Source organism: Polypterus senegalus, chromosome 4 (assembly GCF_016835505.1).
Source record: "Polypterus senegalus isolate Bchr_013 chromosome 4, ASM1683550v1, whole genome shotgun sequence".
In the NCBI taxonomy this organism is placed as follows: Eukaryota; Metazoa; Chordata; class Cladistia; order Polypteriformes; family Polypteridae; genus Polypterus; species Polypterus senegalus.
Window position 1 is genome coordinate 80,742,965 of NC_053157.1, and position 17,070 is coordinate 80,760,034.

The 17,070-nt window shown below is 41.1% G+C and overlaps 1 protein-coding gene across 1 annotated transcript in view; it reads left to right on the plus strand.

Annotated features, from left to right (window-relative positions):
- Window positions 1-16,635, plus strand: part of pdgfrl (platelet-derived growth factor receptor-like) — a 97,715-nt gene extending 81,080 nt beyond the window's left edge. The window contains exon 6 of the mRNA XM_039750943.1: window positions 15,121-16,635. Within this exon, the coding sequence (XP_039606877.1) occupies window positions 15,121-15,312 (192 nt within the window). The 3' untranslated portion in view covers window positions 15,313-16,635. The remainder of the gene's footprint in view (window positions 1-15,120) is intronic.
- The last annotated feature ends 435 nt before the right edge of the window (window positions 16,636-17,070 follow it).

The following is a 17,070-nucleotide window of genomic DNA, read 5'->3' on the forward strand; positions in this document are numbered from 1 at the left end:
AGTCGGGAGGTCGAGAACAGACCTTTCAAAAGGAGGAGTGGAGGCGGCAGAAGAGAGAAGAAATAAAGAAAGGAAAAGAAAAGGACTGAGCCTGTATTGCTGATTGGTGCACTGTGTGCTGTGCAAGGGCAAAATAAAGAGCGTGGGTTTTTCCAAGTGTGCCTCTTGTGTCTGTCTGTGTCGGGTTGGCTGGCTGGCACGCCCCCTAGTGGTGTCATAGCTTATTAACCGTTCATTTGTTACCTGGTCTGCAAAAGAAAAAAATAATAAAGATAAACCAAAGTTTTCATGGAAATAAAGTGCAAAATGAACATATTGTAGCATCCTGGCAGCTGAATGACCCTTCAGTCTAGTGGGAAGCGTGGAGAGCGGCACAGAGAAATGATTGATACTAGAAGGAAGAAAAGGGGTGGTACCATGAACAGAGGAGCTGGAAAAGGAGGCGGGGTTTCTGGACGGTTTGGGGGATGATGGGAAGGTGTGGTAGGTGTGGCGGAAAAGGATGAGTTACGAGTGCTGAGGATGTGGAGGGTTCTGTGTAGGAAGCTGAACTTTGATTTTAATTTGTCTCTCAGGGTCATAACAATAAGAGGTTTATCAGTGATTGTAAATCGTTCCTGTTCAGTTTCATTCGTTGTTGTTTTACATTCGTGTTTTCATGTTACACTGTTAAGAGTAAACTGTTCTCCAGTCACTTCTTTTTCCAGCTGTGTCTTCCTTCCGAACCTGTAACAGAGATGTGGCTACAGTATTATCACTTTGCTCTAATTGTAATTCAAGCAAAAAAAAAATACCATTTCTGCCTGACCGGGTTATTTGCTTTATTTTTTAAAAATTGAATAGGATGAAAAATCAGCATCGTGCCACAACTCGGACAATTTTGTTAGTTCTGTTTTCTCTGAATTGACTGACTTGTAGAAATGAGTTAGCAGTGCATTCATGTGGAACTTATGACTCGACAGCTCCTAATGTATTTTTTTTTACCTTTAATTGCTAAACACTTTTAAAGTATTTTCTTAATCTGTGCAAGTGCTTTCTGTGCATTCTTTTTTTGCAGCATTTTTTACTTTTTAGCCTTGTGGTGTTAATAGGGTGGCATAGTGGGTAGTGCTGCCAGCCTCACAGACCCAGCATCTTAGGTTTGATTCCCATGCTGTTGTGTTTTATGTGGAGTTTGTCTTTGTATGGGTTTTCCTCAGGAATCCTTAGGTCAGGTTGAATTTGCTCAAGTGCGGCTGTGAGCGAGTGAATGCTCCGTGACAGACTGGCACCCTGTCCAGTGGCCTCATTTATAAAGCTTGCGTATGCACAGAAAGAGACTTGAAATGTGCATTCAAAACTTCTCATGCAAATGTTGGGCTTTATACAAAATAACACTTGAAGGGAGAACGTGCAAATATTTACTGCAACTCCGACCAATGCTTACGCAAAACATTCTGGGACAACTGGGAAGTAACGACACCCTTGATCGAGTAGGAAAATGCAGCCAAAATGATGACTTGCAAGCGCATTAATTCATTTCACCAGGCCTTTATTATCATGTGTGCTGACATGACAAACAGCTCAAAAGTCATGAATATGACGTATATATTTTATTTTCGTTCCAGAGGCAGTGCTGTGCATTTGCACTTGTAAAAGGCGCTATATAAGCACCTGACCCGACACAGACTTACACCGGAGGCACATACAAAAACAAAGAAGTTTTATTTTTCTTCACCTGTGGGGCACGTCTTCCCCGAGATACCCACAGGCACAACACAGTCCCATAAGTACAAGCGCTCTTTTCTGGCACCACCACTCCGCCTCCAAGCTTTGTCCTCCTCCTCCCGACTCTGGCCATTGAGTGGTGGTTGCTGGCCCCTTTTATAGTCCACCTGGAAGTGCGCCAGGTGGTTGACTGCCGAGTTCTGGCTGCATTTCCAGGTGTGGCAAATACGCTGCCCATATGGGCTCAGGAGTCCCAGCTGCAGCACCCCTTGATGGCGCCTGTGGGACCCAACAGGGCTGCACCCAACTCCAATTTCCATGGAGCCTTGTGGGAAACCGAGGAACTGCTCCAACCCAGGGGGACGGCCATCTAGCATCCAGGGGGAGGTATTGCACAGTCCATGGCTGCTCAACCTGAACATATAACAAAGGGGTGTCCCGGATCAGCATTGACCCCCGGCCGTTCGCCACACATTGAAGAACGTTTTTGTTTATTTCCCAGTGAATTGATTGACAGGTCAAGAATATCTCAGCTATGCTTTGCTCTGTCATGCTTACTGTGTTGGAAGTCATTAGCCAACTGGTGGGCCACTACATCCAGTTTTTGTATGATGTTGGTGCACATACATAAAACAACATTTTTTTTTTTTTGCTAACATAAAAAAGCAACTTGCAGAACGTCTGGTTCTCCTAATGTAATCGGAGCAATCCACAGCACTCATATTGCAATAAGCAAACCTTGCAAAAATGACGCTACTTTTGTTAAACGTAAGCAGTTACATTTCATTAATGCACAAGTCATCTGTGAAGCCAATATGAGGCTGGGAAATATTGTGCCTCTGTGGCCTGGGTCAGCCCGTGATTTATTTATTTTGAGGCAAAGTAACTTTCACAGATGTGATAGTACTCTGTGCAGTGGTTGGCTTGTTCGTTGGTAACTGGCTGATGTACTATCATGTCATCACATATGTCAGGTAATAGCGGTTAAGTGCTCAGACTGGCACTAAACGCCTATGTGGAAGCCATAAAATGTGGAGGAAAGGCGCTGTAATCCTGCACGTGATCTTGCACCCTTAGTTGTGGAGCATAACAACTCTCTCTTCAATGTAGGGGGCGGGGTCACAGTGCATCAGGAGAGAGACTGCTCTAGCGGCCAATGAAGTTCTACAGCATTGTGATTGCATATGTATGAGGTTGATTAGCATGCTCCATATACGGATGTTTCAAGGCGGTGTTCAACGCATGTACCCGTATCCATATTTACAAGGTGATTCATAAATGGTAAGTTGCATAGATACATGGTTTTATACATCTGATTTCTTTTTGCCATACACATTTTCCAGGTTTTTTTTTCAGAATACACACAAAGTTTATAAATGAGACCTCAGGATTGTTTCCTGTCTTACACCACTGCTGCTGGGATTGCAAGCTGCCCTGACTCTGAATTAAATGGCGGGTTTCAGGCTGTTATGTTATTATGATGTTCATTTGCATTAAGAGTTGAGACAGATACCCAAACTGGTTTATTAAGAGTTGAGACAGATTTCCAAACTGGTTACATCTGGTTCTGAACACCAAGAAAACCAAAGAGATCATTGTCAATTTCAGGAGGCACAGCACTGACTTAGCCCCCCTTTACATCTACGGCGAGTGTGTGAAGAAGGTCCATACCTTCTGGTTTCTTGGTGTCCTTATCTCCGCTGACATCTCCTGGACAGACAACATTACAGCAGTCATCAAGAAGGCTCAGCAGCGGTTACACTTCCTGAGGGTCCTCAGAAAGCACAACCTGGATTCCAACTTGCTACTGACCTTCTACCGCTTGTCCATCGAGAGCCTGCTGATGTACTGTATCACAATATGGTACGGCAGCTGCACCATGGCAGACAGGGAGAGGCTTCAGAGAGCAGTAAAAGCAGCACAGAAGATCATCGGCTGCCCTCTCCCCTCCCTGATGGACCCGCTGCCTCAGCAGAGCAAAAAACATCTTCAAGGACAGCTCCCACCCTGGCTCTGATCTGTCTGACCTGTTGCCCTCAGGGAGGCACTACAGTTGCATCACAACAAGGACAAACAGACTCAAGAACAGTTTTTTTTTTTTTCCCCAAAAGCCATTACCATTCTAAACTCACACATGCACGGACTACACAGTCTAACCCCCCAACACCTGGACTTCCTTCTGTCCATCATCTGTGCAATATCCAATATCTAAATGGTATTGATAATAACTGTGCAATATCTGTGTACTGTACAATATCATTACTCTTAGGGTCCAATATCCACTACTCACTGCCCATGATCATCATTATTGAGCAGTATTTAAATAATGTGCAATAATCCAATAGTTATTTATTCTTTCCATATGTATATTTTCTGCAACTTTTTGGACCATTTGTTTATGTATTTGTTGTGTTCTACATATATGTCTGCACTGGACATGTACATGTGTATAGTGCCAATAAAAAGGCATTCTATTCTATTCATTCCATATACATGGAGGTGGATGGTGAATCTTTTACAGACTAGGCGAAAGGCTCCATTAGCTTCCAATTGTTGTATTTAGAGATGAGTTATTTTCCCTTTGCATATTTCATGTTGACATGCATTATCTTCTTTATGTGGTCATCTTGGCAGACACTACTTTTACATTATATGTTGTTTAAAATAAGGTCAAAACTTCAGCAGACAGTGTAGAAACAGTAACTGATGAATGCACGGTAAGGTAATTATGTCATTATCCTAATGGTACCCATCAGAGGGAGTAAATTCGCAAATGGCATTAAGTAATGAATCACATGAGTGCTTTAACTGTGGTTTATTTGCAGAGATGGTCTGGAATCCATCATAATTTGATTGCTGTCCATTTTTGCCTTTTGTATTAAACAATTACTGACCAGAGGGCTTCTTGCAGGTCTTCTAACTTTTTTGCTCATTCTGTAAATGGAAAGCAAACTCCCCCAGGCTTGTGCTGATGATTACTGTACCATGTGGTGCCGTATCTGTTTAACTTTAAACAGAGGATCAGTTACAAAACAGTCATTTACAGATATTCGAATTAATAGCCTTTGGGAGAATAGCATGGCTGTTTTTTGTTAGTTTTTTTTTTTCTTTGGGCATATAGAAGCACGGTGGATGGGAGTCTGACTGCTACATGCAAATTCAGCAGAGAATGCAAATAGAGAGGCTTTGCTCTGTTATCAATTTGCCATGCGGTGTTTCGTGTTTAATGAATTGTTGAAAACTACTCCAATCAAATACCTCCTACCACAGCATTAATGAGAAATAAACGAAAAATGATTGGCATTTCCTTTCAAGAACAAATGGCATTATTCATATTTATGCTCATCCATCCATTCATATGAAAACAGATGGAATGAACTCATTTCATGATTTGCATGCAGCATCACAAAAAATATACATATACAAAGCATGCACTGGGACAGAATGTCATTTTGGGCTTTTCCTGAGAGGTTGTATTTGTTTGTACCACTGAAATAATCTTCCTTCTGCAGGTTTACATACCATTAACTGCACAAAGTCACTATTATTTTTAATTAATCTCAAATACAGTTTTAACAAAATTGCAAAGAAATGTGAGAATATTTCAGGATTCAAGGTGAAAAAAGTTTGTTTAATGCCATTAGGCATAAAGAAAAAAAAGAAACATGAGTTCATACCAGAACATATTTGACATGGATGTGAGGTTTCTTTTGGGCTGACTGCTCTCGGGGTGAGAGAAGTGGGCGAACCGGAATTCTTTCATAGTGCAGTCATCATAGCTGTGGAGGAAAAGGGTAGAAAGTTAGTTTTTGGTGTTCCCTTCAAAATTGTCCTGGAAAAACTCATTATAGCGTGACAAGGCTACCTGCAATGTACTTTTCTTCAATGTGTTTAGTGAGAAGTTAAGGAAAATGACACCTTATTTTGGCTAACTAGAAGGTTTACGATATGCAAGGTTTTGAGGCAACTCAAGCCCCTTCTTCAGGTAAGATGTAATACAGAAACTGGAGTTCTCTTTGCTTATATAGACACCAGGACAGATACAACATTAGAAAACCTTTCAGTGTGACATCTTAGATGTACTGCAGTGGGCTGGCACCCTGCCTTGCGCCCTGTGTTGGCTGGGATTGGCTCCAGCAGACCCACGTAACCCTGTAGTTAGGATATAGTGGGTTGAATAATGGATGGATGAATGGATATTGGATGTAAAAAAATAGATCCCTTCAGGCTGAGATTCATTTAGCAAGAGAGGAGAACAATGTATGGTCAAGATCTTTTGATAAGATAACTGTCCAACAACATCTGTTGAAGTTTCTGATGAGTTTTTCAAAACAATGTGGATCTGTATGAGGCAATAAACTGACAGTATTTTGTCCCCTTGTCCCCAGGGGTGCATGTGACTGAGTCTGTATGGGTGAACTAACTGGTAATAAACTCAGAATTCTCTTAACGACCAACATCTAAGCTCAGTGTGGAAGCTCAGTTACAATAGCATCATGTAATTTGACATCATTTATACATTTTATGATTAGTTTACAAAGAACACCTACCTTCAGTAGAATTAAATAATTTGGAGTAGATAGCCATAAAATATGCATTAACATCGGAAAACACATTGGAGTCTTCATGCATTCCCAGGCAAAATATTGTTCGGTCCATTCATTAGCAAATCCATGCTATTCTGCAGGCAAACACTGAACTGGAATGAGACCTCAGAAGTGGTCACTGCTATGCTTCAGAAATTATTCCAAGAATTTTTTGGACCTGTGGAGCCAAACATTATCCTGACGTTGAAGTAGTTTTGCTGAGAAATATATTTCTTTCAAGAAATGAGGTACCTGATCAGTGACAGCATTGGGTTTCTGGAGCCATTCAAATTTGCTCTGCTTACCCTTGCCAAAGCATTGAATTGTGGACACCTAGTGGGGTCGATCCATGAACTTCTAGAATTTGCTCCATTTTATGGCTCTCTAACCTGTGTGAATCAGCAGGATACCAGGTGTCATGTTTTTCCAACTGTTTACTATCTAGTATCTTTGTAATTTTTGAACGTTGAGTAGTAACTTGGTTGCATCATTGGCTACAATATTCCATCTATGATGAGTTACAGCATCTTGTGTACTCAGCAACACTGCTGTATACAGAAGTTAGTTGGCTTGTTACCATTAGTTTTAAAGGTTCATCTAAGCCTCCATTTCCCCTTTTATCAAATCAATGTTGATTGTATTTTGTGTAATGTTAAGGGTTCATTATCAATACTCCTATGGTTTTGAAAATCATCAAGTGCTGTTGCTCAACTTCTTAAATAATTATGCTAGCATCTGACACACTGTACTATTCCATGGTTACACCACTTAAATCTTTAGTTGTACTCATTCTGTCTGTGACAGTCTGGGTTGGCCCTTCACTTCTTGGTAGCTTGGACCAGGATCAGTCGATAACGTAACCGAGGGTAAGCCGGGCAAATGATAACACACACACAGGCAAAAGGTAGATATAGAGTGCAGTACTTTTTATTTTCAACAAGTATAGTGTTCAAACAATGCAGTACTCCCTCAATAAATAAATAAATAAACTTTGAAAACAGAGACAAAACTAGAATAAAACCATTTAGTCATCAGGTCTTTTCTTTATGTTTATACTGTATCTCAAGTGTGTCTTTCTCATTTAGTCTCCACAGCTCACCCTTTCAGGTCTTGCAGCCAGCCAGAAATGCCAACTGCCTCCATTGGCGTCTGCTGGAGCACACAGAGCTGGCCTTCCATTTTCTACTATGCAATCCTTGTGTCTACAGAATCCCAGAAAGAGACACTTCCATCATACCCATATCCTCCATCATTATTCAGCAGGGGATGATCCACCCCAGGAGTGGCATTGCTCTCTTATCTGTGGGGCTACCAGCTGCTCTGCCCCAACTCCATCACGCTGGCTTGAACAACCCCAAAGCTGATCTCTCCCTGTCTCTTGCCCAGGCTCCCTTTTATACTGTGGCTGTGTGCAGGTGCCACAGTCACCAACTCTGAGGCATAAATGAAGCACTTGACTGACCTGCTCACATCTACATGTGAGTGTGTGAACAGCCAAACACCTCAATGAACCTCAGAGTGGCACTCGTACCCATCTGGGGCCTGCACACTCGGAATTATTTATTGAAATAAAAAAAAAAAACGCACAACCCTACAAACCTCTCTAACCACACTTTCAAGAGATTGTGCATAAAGTATGTGATAGATAGGAGCCTGCTGTTGTGTTATAAGTTGCCCTAACTACAGATAACAGGCATGAAAATTACAGCAGCTTCTCAGGCACTGTTCTTGTATGGTTTAGTTCATATTTCTCAAACTGATTTCACTATCTAAAGAAATATGAGGACTGCACTCCGTCTTTCCATTCTGAAGTTAAACATGGTATTTAGTAATGAAGGAACTGAAATGGGAGTGAAAGTTAGAGCCTCGATTTGCAAAAAACACTACTGAAATAAATGGTTTGTCACAACTAATGAACTGCGGTGGGCTGGCACCCTGCCCGGGATTTGTTCCTGCCTTGTGCCCTGTGTTGGCTGGGATTGGCTACAGCAGACCCCCATGACCCTGTGCTAGGATATAGCGGGTTGGACGATGATTGACTGACAACTAGTAAGTTCAACATACAAGTGCATCCGGAAAGTATTCACAGTGCATCACTTTTTGCACATTTTGTTATATTACAGCCTTATTCCAAAATGGATTAATTTAAAGTTTTTCCTCATAATTCTACACACAACACCCCATAATGACAATGTGGAAAAAGTTTACTTGAGGTTTTTGCAAATTTATTAAAAATAAAAAAACTGAGAAGTCACATGTACATAAGTATTCACAGCCTTTGTTCAATACTTTGTCGATGCACCTTTGGCAGCAATTACAGCCTCAAGTCTTTTTGAATATGATGCCACAAGCTTGGCACACCTATCCTTGGCCAGTTTCGCCCATTCCTCTTTGCAGCACCTCTCAAGCTCCATCAGGTTGGATGGGAAGCGTTGGTGCACAGCCATTTTAAGATCTCTCCAGAGATGTTCAATCGGATTCAAGTCTGGACTCTGGCTGGGCCACTCAAGGACATTCACAGAGTTGTCCTAAAGCCACTCCTTTGATATCTTGGCTGTGTGCTTAGGGTCGTTGTCCTGCTGAAAGATGAACCGTCACCCGGTCTGAGGTCCAGAGCGCTCTGGAGCAGGTGTTCATCCAGGATGTCTCTATACATTGCTGCAGTCATCTTTCCCTTTATCCTGACTAGTCTCCCAGTTCCTGCCGCTGAAAAACATCCCCACAGCATCATGCTGCCACCACCATGCTTCACTGTAGGGATGGTATTGGCCTGGTGATGAGCGGTGCCTGGTTTCCTCCAAACGTGACGCCTGGCATTCACACCAAAGAGTTCAATCTTTGTCTCATCAGACCAGAGAATTTTGTTTCTCATGGTCTGAGAGTCCTTCAGGTGCCTTTTGGCAATCTCCAGGCGGGCTGCCATGTGCCTTTTACTAAGGAGTGGCTTCCGTCTGGCCACTCTACCATACAGGCCTGATTGGTGGATTGCCACAGAGATGGTTGTCCTTCTGGAAGGTTCTCCTCTCTCCACAGAGGACCTCTGGAGCTCTGACAGAGTGACCATTGGGTTCTTGGTCATCTCCCTGACTAAGGCCTTTCTCCTCCAATCACTCAGTTTAGATGGCCGGCTAGCTCTAGGAAGAGTCCTGGTGGATTCGAACTTCTAATACACTTACGGATGATGGAGGCCACTGTGCTCATTGGGACCTTCAAAGCAGCAGAAATTTTTCTGTTACCTTCCCCAGATTTGTGCCTCGAGACAATCCTGTCTCGGAGGTCTACAGACAATTCCTTTGACTTCATGCTTGGTTTGTGCTCTGACATGAACTGTCAACTGTGGGACCTTATATAGACAGGTGTGTGCCTTTCCAAATCCTGTCCAATCAACTGAATTTACCACAGGTGGACTCCAATTAAGCTGCAGAAACATCTTAAGGATGATCAGGGGAAACAGAATGCACCTGAGCTCAATTTTAAGCTTCATGGCAAAGGCTGAGAATACTTATGTACACGTGCTTTCTCCGTTTTTTTATTTTTAATAAATTTGCAAAAATCTGAAGTAAGGCTGTCACATAACAAAATGTGGAAAAAGTGATGCACTGTGAATACTTTCCAGATGCCAAAAGCATGGCAAGTTTGTTTAGGTGCAAAACGTGGAAAGGAGGGTGCAGATAGAGAGCCCATACTGTACCTGCAAGGATTTTGAGAGTGCTTCTTCTCTGCCAAGATCCATCAGCCTGGGTGTGCAACCAACCAGTGAGTCCCTGGAATTATCCTGGCTTGAATCTGACTTGGATCAGCTAATGTAGTTCTGGAAAGTGAGAGGTGCTACCACTGATCCCAAATGAATGGTGCGAAATGGAACCAGTGGCAAGAATGAGATGGGAGTGCTTGAAACCCCGTAAAAGAAGCCCGGCCTGACTGGGGCAGCACCACCAGTTTCCCATGGAGAGTAGTGTTTCTCACTTTCCTTTCCAAGCAAACAAGAAAACGTATTTGAGCGAGTGTGTTTTACAATTGTATAATCACATGTAAAATTAACTTTAGGAGCAATTTCACACAAATCTATGCAAAATGAAACATGGCTGATGGTGCTCCCTCAGGGCTTGATCATGGCGATTTTCGCTTTATATGCTGTTTCTACCTGATCTACATAAAAAGTACAGTATCTTCTTTCACATGTAAATAGATAATACTCAGCATTACCCTTCCCTCAGAACAAATGACATTTCTCCTAGTTAGTGTATCCTTAATTAAATATGTCGACATTTTAAAGGAAAGGGTTGACAGTAACTAAATATATTTGAATACAGAACAAACAGAAATGTTATTACTGGGTGGGAATGATAGTCGACTACAACGTCCTCTCACTTTTAATTCAGTTGGTCTAGGCCACCAGAATTGGGACATTATCTGTTCAAATCCCTAGTGTTTGACTGATGGGAGTTTTTGATTTCCTCTTTTCCATTGTCGACTGGGTGTGTACAGTATGTTTATAGGGTCACAACTGTTATGTGTACAGAGTAGAGTGAAATTCTTACTTGCATTCACTAATCAGCATGCAACATATCTCAGTTATGATGTTAATGGACTTGTATTATCAAGAGTTTAAGTTAATCAATTCAGAATTTGCTCCATTTCACTGTGCCTTCATTCAAATTTGTGTTTCCATGCATGGAAATTATGTATTGTTGAATTGTTCTTGCTTTATAGCTGGGGAATTGTGCAAGTGCTCTCATCCTGTACCCAGTAAAGGGCGCTATACAGTAACAAACAACAGTGAAATGAATTGATTGAATACAACATCATCACAGAGCGGTCAGTGACCTCATCTGGCAAAGGCTGATGTACCTGATAAAGTGGCTCTTCCATATATGCAGTGCATAAAAAAGAAAAGAAGCAGAAGCATTGAACCTTAAAGAACAAGATGATACTGGAATGCCTTATTTGAGTAACGTGTTTGGTTTTTAGAACAACACACATATTCACATACAATATGAAAACAGACGTGACCTGGTAAAGGCAATACCGAAAGTATATTATGTTCTGGTATATGGCAGGGAACAGAGAACTGCTACACACACGCAGGCTTTCAAAGGTTAACACACATAATAAGCAGAAGTACTAACAATCAACCACCTAAATGGTGGTCCTTAGACTTCTTGCCAATTTGCTAAACCCTTTCTATAAACCCTGTAAAATGAGAGAGAGCTAGAGGAACATACCTCTAGTCCCAGAAGCCTCTATTGTTTTCGACTGAAGGGACCGTGACATGATTACACCTCTTATAAAAGACATTTTTCACGCCGTTTCATTTTTCCCTCTGAAATTGCTGCACATTGCAAAGTCCAATCCTTTTCACAGAACTAGAGTAACCAGTTTCTTTCTGTGAGCTGGCATATGTCACAACCACACCACCTCCCAGCAAACAGGACTGACACGCTTGTTTTTCTCCAGCCTCCTTTATGGAAATCAAAAAATTTTCAAACTACTTTAAGTATATTTTTATAACACATCCTTAAACCAAGTTAATCCAGTTGTGGTCTGCTGATGGCTGAAGTCTATCATCAGGTGAAGACAAGTCAATGTATTGTCACATCACTTAACACAAATGAATAGGTGAGTGAAACACTTGCATGCTAGTTCCACAGAAGTAGAGCAGCATTAGAGTACACCCATAATAAAAAACATTCAAATACCAATTCAAAAGTGTCATGTGTGGGTGGTGAAGGATCAACTTCCAGGCGCTGACAAGGTATGCAATGCCTCATAATAGCAAGAGGGTGTGCCATCCCTAACAATACTGTCTCTTTTGTCCTCTGTAGGCCTGAGTAGCTGAGGGCATCCATTTCATGCTCATCGTCAGCTAAACACTGCCTCCGCCGGTCAGGATGATATATATAGAGATGGCGTCTCAGTCTGAGGAACACAGTCCCGTATGATGTAGCTCTAAACCCAGACCCACTCCAGGCAGAGTGGCTGAGATGCCATAGTGGCTAAGAAGGGAATTGTTATGCCCGATTTCTGTTGCACCACCGCATGTTAATTTTTGTTCTGTTTTTTTGGACACTTGCAGTAAATGGGGAGTCCCAGAAGGCCCCCCCAGCTTTTCTTTCCCTTTATTTGAACTTCACAACACTCATACATTGTACAAAATAAACTCATTACAGAAGAAAACTATTAAACAAAACGACAATGTGTACACTATACAATGCATACGAACAACACAAAATAATGGTGGTGCAAATGAATGTAGGGATGAAGGAACAGCAACATGAATGTGGGAGAGGCGGGGGGTGCTGGTAAGGGTTAGTGCCTGACACAATGCACAGTTCAGCATCTTAACAGGTTGATGGAAGAAGTTATTTTGGAGCCTGCTAGTCTAGGACCTGATAGTACAGTATTATCCATCCGAAGGTAATAACGTGAACGGTTTATGATTTGGATGATTAGGGTCACTGCTCAGTTTCATGGCTTTTGTTAGATACCACCTACTCATAAAATACACTGTATGTCTTGTAGGTTAGGGATGTCATCAATGATCAACACACTACTCTCTGCAAGGCTTTACAATTGAAGGGCAGTGCAGTTTCCATACCAGGCAATGACAGAACCAGCTGGGATGCTTTCAATAGTGCAGGTGTAACATGATCTGAGGGTGTGTGGACTGATGCCTGCCATAAAAAAGGGTATTGTTGCACCTTCTTCATCACTTTTTTGAGGTGAACAGTCCATGTGAGATCTTTAATGATATGTACACCAAGAAATTTAAAATGTCTCCCTCTCCACAGTAATGGCATTGATGGTGGTAGAGGGATCACTTTGGTCTTGGTCACAATGAGTGATGAGGCAGTTTTCCCAGCACCAGTGCATCAGGGATCTGAATTCTTCTCTGTATTTAGTCTCATCGCAACTGGAAATGAAAGCCAACCCTGTTGTCTCATCAACAAATTTCAAAATGATGTTAGATGTTGATGGGTATAGAGGGAGTTTAAGAGAAGACTTAGTACACATCCATGGGGGGCTTCCATATTGAGGATGAGTATAGGAGAAGACCACTGCCACCCAGTCTTATCTCCAACAGGAAGTTCAGGATCTGGCTGCACAGAACGTTGTTCAGCCACATAGCTCTGAGCTTGCTGTTAAGCTTAGAGGGAATTATACTGTAGTATTAAATGCTGATCTGTAATCTGTGAACAGCATTCTCACATATGTGTCTCTTTAGTCCAGGGAGGAGAGGATGTCGTGTAACACACTTGTACCGCTCCCCAAGCCGGCACGATTGTAACATGTGCTGCCATCTCAGAGTGTCAGCAAAGAAAGAGGGAAAAAGAAATAAATAATCCGGGTTGGGGGATTTGAGAAGCTTTCCCTTTTTTCGTTTTAGAATCGTCTGCTTCTTCTTTAGCTCTGGCGCTCTCTTCTACTCCATCACCTTTTTCTCGCCACAGATTTACATACAGTATGGTCGGCTCCTCCCCTTACAGTTTGTTTGGCCTTCTGAGTCAGGTGCGCCCTTCCCCATGAACCATTGGCTGGCCTTGCACATTCAGCCATTCCTTCATTAACTGGTCTAGGGAAAGGTGCAATATATCCATAACAACTGTTACACACTCGCACAGGACCGCTTTAAGGAGAACAATTGGCCTTAATGTATACATTTTTGGGATGGTGGGAGGAAAATCAGAGTACTGAAAAGAAAACATCACTGGCCGCTGTCCATGTGGATTTTGTGTCGCACAAAACTTAATTGGATTAAACAGGTTGCAGAATCTGTGGTGGGCTGGCGCCCTGTCTGGGGTTTGTTCCCGCCTTGTTCTCTGTGCTGGCTGGGATTGGATCCAGAAGACCCCTGTGACCCTGTGTTAGGATATAGCAGGATGGATGGATGGAAGAATGGATGGGCTGATGTCAATATTTATTAAACATATTGAGTTAAATTAATGTTCCTATAGTCTGGGAATATTCTATGGTTTCTTAGTGTGGGATTGATAACATCACTCTACTACAAACTGTATAACAGATATAGATTATACCCTGTTCTGTATTAAGATTTGTATTTGCATATTAGCAGTTCTGTTTATCCATAATGACATGGAAACCAGAAAACAACGGTTGAACTATGTCATTTTTGGTTCTGCCTTTGAGATTTGTAATTATACCCTACTGTGTTTGCCCCGGGATTTGTTCCTGCTTTGCTGGTGTGATTGTTGACATCTACCTGTGATCCTGATCAGGTAGAAAAGAACACAAGGAAATGAATGTTAAATTGCCTGAGGAAAGTTGATGACAATTCACTCCAGCCTGGGGCGAGCAATCTCCTATCCTGTAGGTAAATTGAAAGAGAGTATCATCTGTATAGTGCATTTAGAGTAGCTGAGTTTGGGCAGCAAAAAAAAATATAGAAATTCATCAAGAAGAGTGGAGTGGTCTCAATTTTTTTCCACATTAACATAAGCACTTCTTCATACAAAATGGTTATGGGAATATGGACCAAGCTACAGAGTGAACTACATCACCCAAGATATTTGACAACTTTTCAAAAAGGATATAAACAAAACTTCCACAATCGAGGACATTTTACCAATGATAGAGCAGACCTTTGAGCAAGGTGAAAAAGTGAAATAAAGAAGGGATCTAAGGGCCCAACCGTGCAACACCAACAATCCTAACCTCTGCATTGTATTGACACCCTGGCTCAGTCACATATTTATCATTATCTGACTAGTGTAATTAACAAGGTACTGAGAAAGCTCATTTATTATAATTATTTTTAAAATACATTTTATAATTTCGTTTGTCTTTTTGTTTTTATGGTCTAACACAGGGTCAAAGACCAGTAACTATTAATGAAGGCTGGAGACTGATTAATCGGGGAATTGGACACACAACTCGAATTTCTGAAAGTGTGATCTTCCTTGAAGATGCTGAAACTATTGACTTTGGGAACTACATCTGCACAGCCAAAAACCAAAGAGGAGAGACGTCGGTGGCCGTTCACATTGACTCGTATTATTAAACGCGAAAAATAACGGCCTCATGTAAATTCAGTAAATGTAAGTCTCAATTTTGCAAAACTCTGAAGCAGAGCTTCTTGAAGTTATGTAAAAGAAATGTACTTTAACATGGATACCGTCTTACATTTTAATGTCTGTCTGTCTTTGGTCAACGGCATGTTAATCGTGGAATAATGGAAATGTAAAAATCTCATTGACTAAATGCTCCTAAAATGCTAATTATGCACAGTTATTTGGAAAAAATGTCAAACTCCTGTCCAAGAGAGTGTGAATAGATTAAATTTGTTGCGACACAATACAGGGATCAGCTATAAAGGCTACGACCGGATTTTGAGTGCCACAAAATCTGACGATGAGTTGATTTTGTGGCCAGAGATCATCATCTAATTTCATTATTTTTTTGAGCATATAGTAGAAAATTGAAACATTTTAAATTTGATCAGATTCATTTTAAGTGATTACATTGTACTAAATGATGTACGTATTCTAATAATTTTGATGACATACTGTAGGCTTGATCACTACTCATTTGAACAGCTTTCTAAAACTCTTCATCTGCGGATTTCTGATACAAAGAGACACAATCGTTTAATTAAAGGTCTTCCAGGAACATTTTGATTTTGAGAAAAAGTAGATGTACTCTATATAAGTTTTTTTTCCATACTTAACTGTTTTTTATTAGTAGTATTTGACCAGTTGGGGCAAAACAGAGAAAAAGAAGGTATGAATTTACGCTCATGAGTGAAGCGTTACGGCAAAATATTCCACTTAGAAAGAATACATGGTGCTATGTTGTAAACATGTTTGGGAACCTTTGGATTTAAATTTGAATGCTTTAGAATTTTTTTTTTTTTTTTTACATTTTTTCCCATTTAATATTTTCACTTAATCAATGTGGTAACAAAACAAATCATATATAAGCTGAAGCATACTGAAGTCTTCAATATGTGCATTACAGCTATGAAGAGGGGTTCCAAAACATGGACTGGTGCTCTGCACTGCCGCCACACATCTGTATGTGGGATCTCTTATTTGTTCTCTTCCTGTAAGCTTTAAAGACCTCAGCAGGCTAAAAAGAAGCAAGTCTTCATGATAGCCACTGGCGTATATCGGTTTGCTTACAGACTATAGTGTGCAGTCCTCCCCGTCCTATTGCTGCTGTTTATTTTGTGAAGGATATCTTCTTAGGAATGTGCACATTTAAAGGTCTGCCATGGTGTTAACATTTCTTCTGTTTTTACCTTCCAAAAAATTATGTTTTCTATCTTTTAAATATGACAGACTGGACTGTGTATTCATTATATTAAATCTGCTTATTCAATAAAGCCTTTGTGGATGTTTTCTTACTAACATCAAGTTATCACCTGCTTGAAGTTGGGCAGGATTATCAGAAAACCACCTCGGGCTGGAGCTGCTTGCTTAGGAGCTGACAGGAGATATTTGACCTTTACATTACAGACAAAGTGAAATCACCCTCCATGAAATATTTGGAGACTGACTGGAGACATGGAACAGTTAAAACATGTGAAGTGTAAAAGAAAGTCATTTACTTGAAGAATCATCTAGCCAGTGCATGGCATTACCCTCAACATGCAACAAACATTCACAGGAGCTGTGGAACATTTTTAGAGTTAAAAAAAAGTTTAAAAAGTTAGTTCCGGAACATTCTGCCTTCACTCTGCACAACACTCACAGTACCAGAATACAGACCAGGATGTCTCAGGATGTCCCACAGAGCAGCTTGATCAACCGAGTTGAAA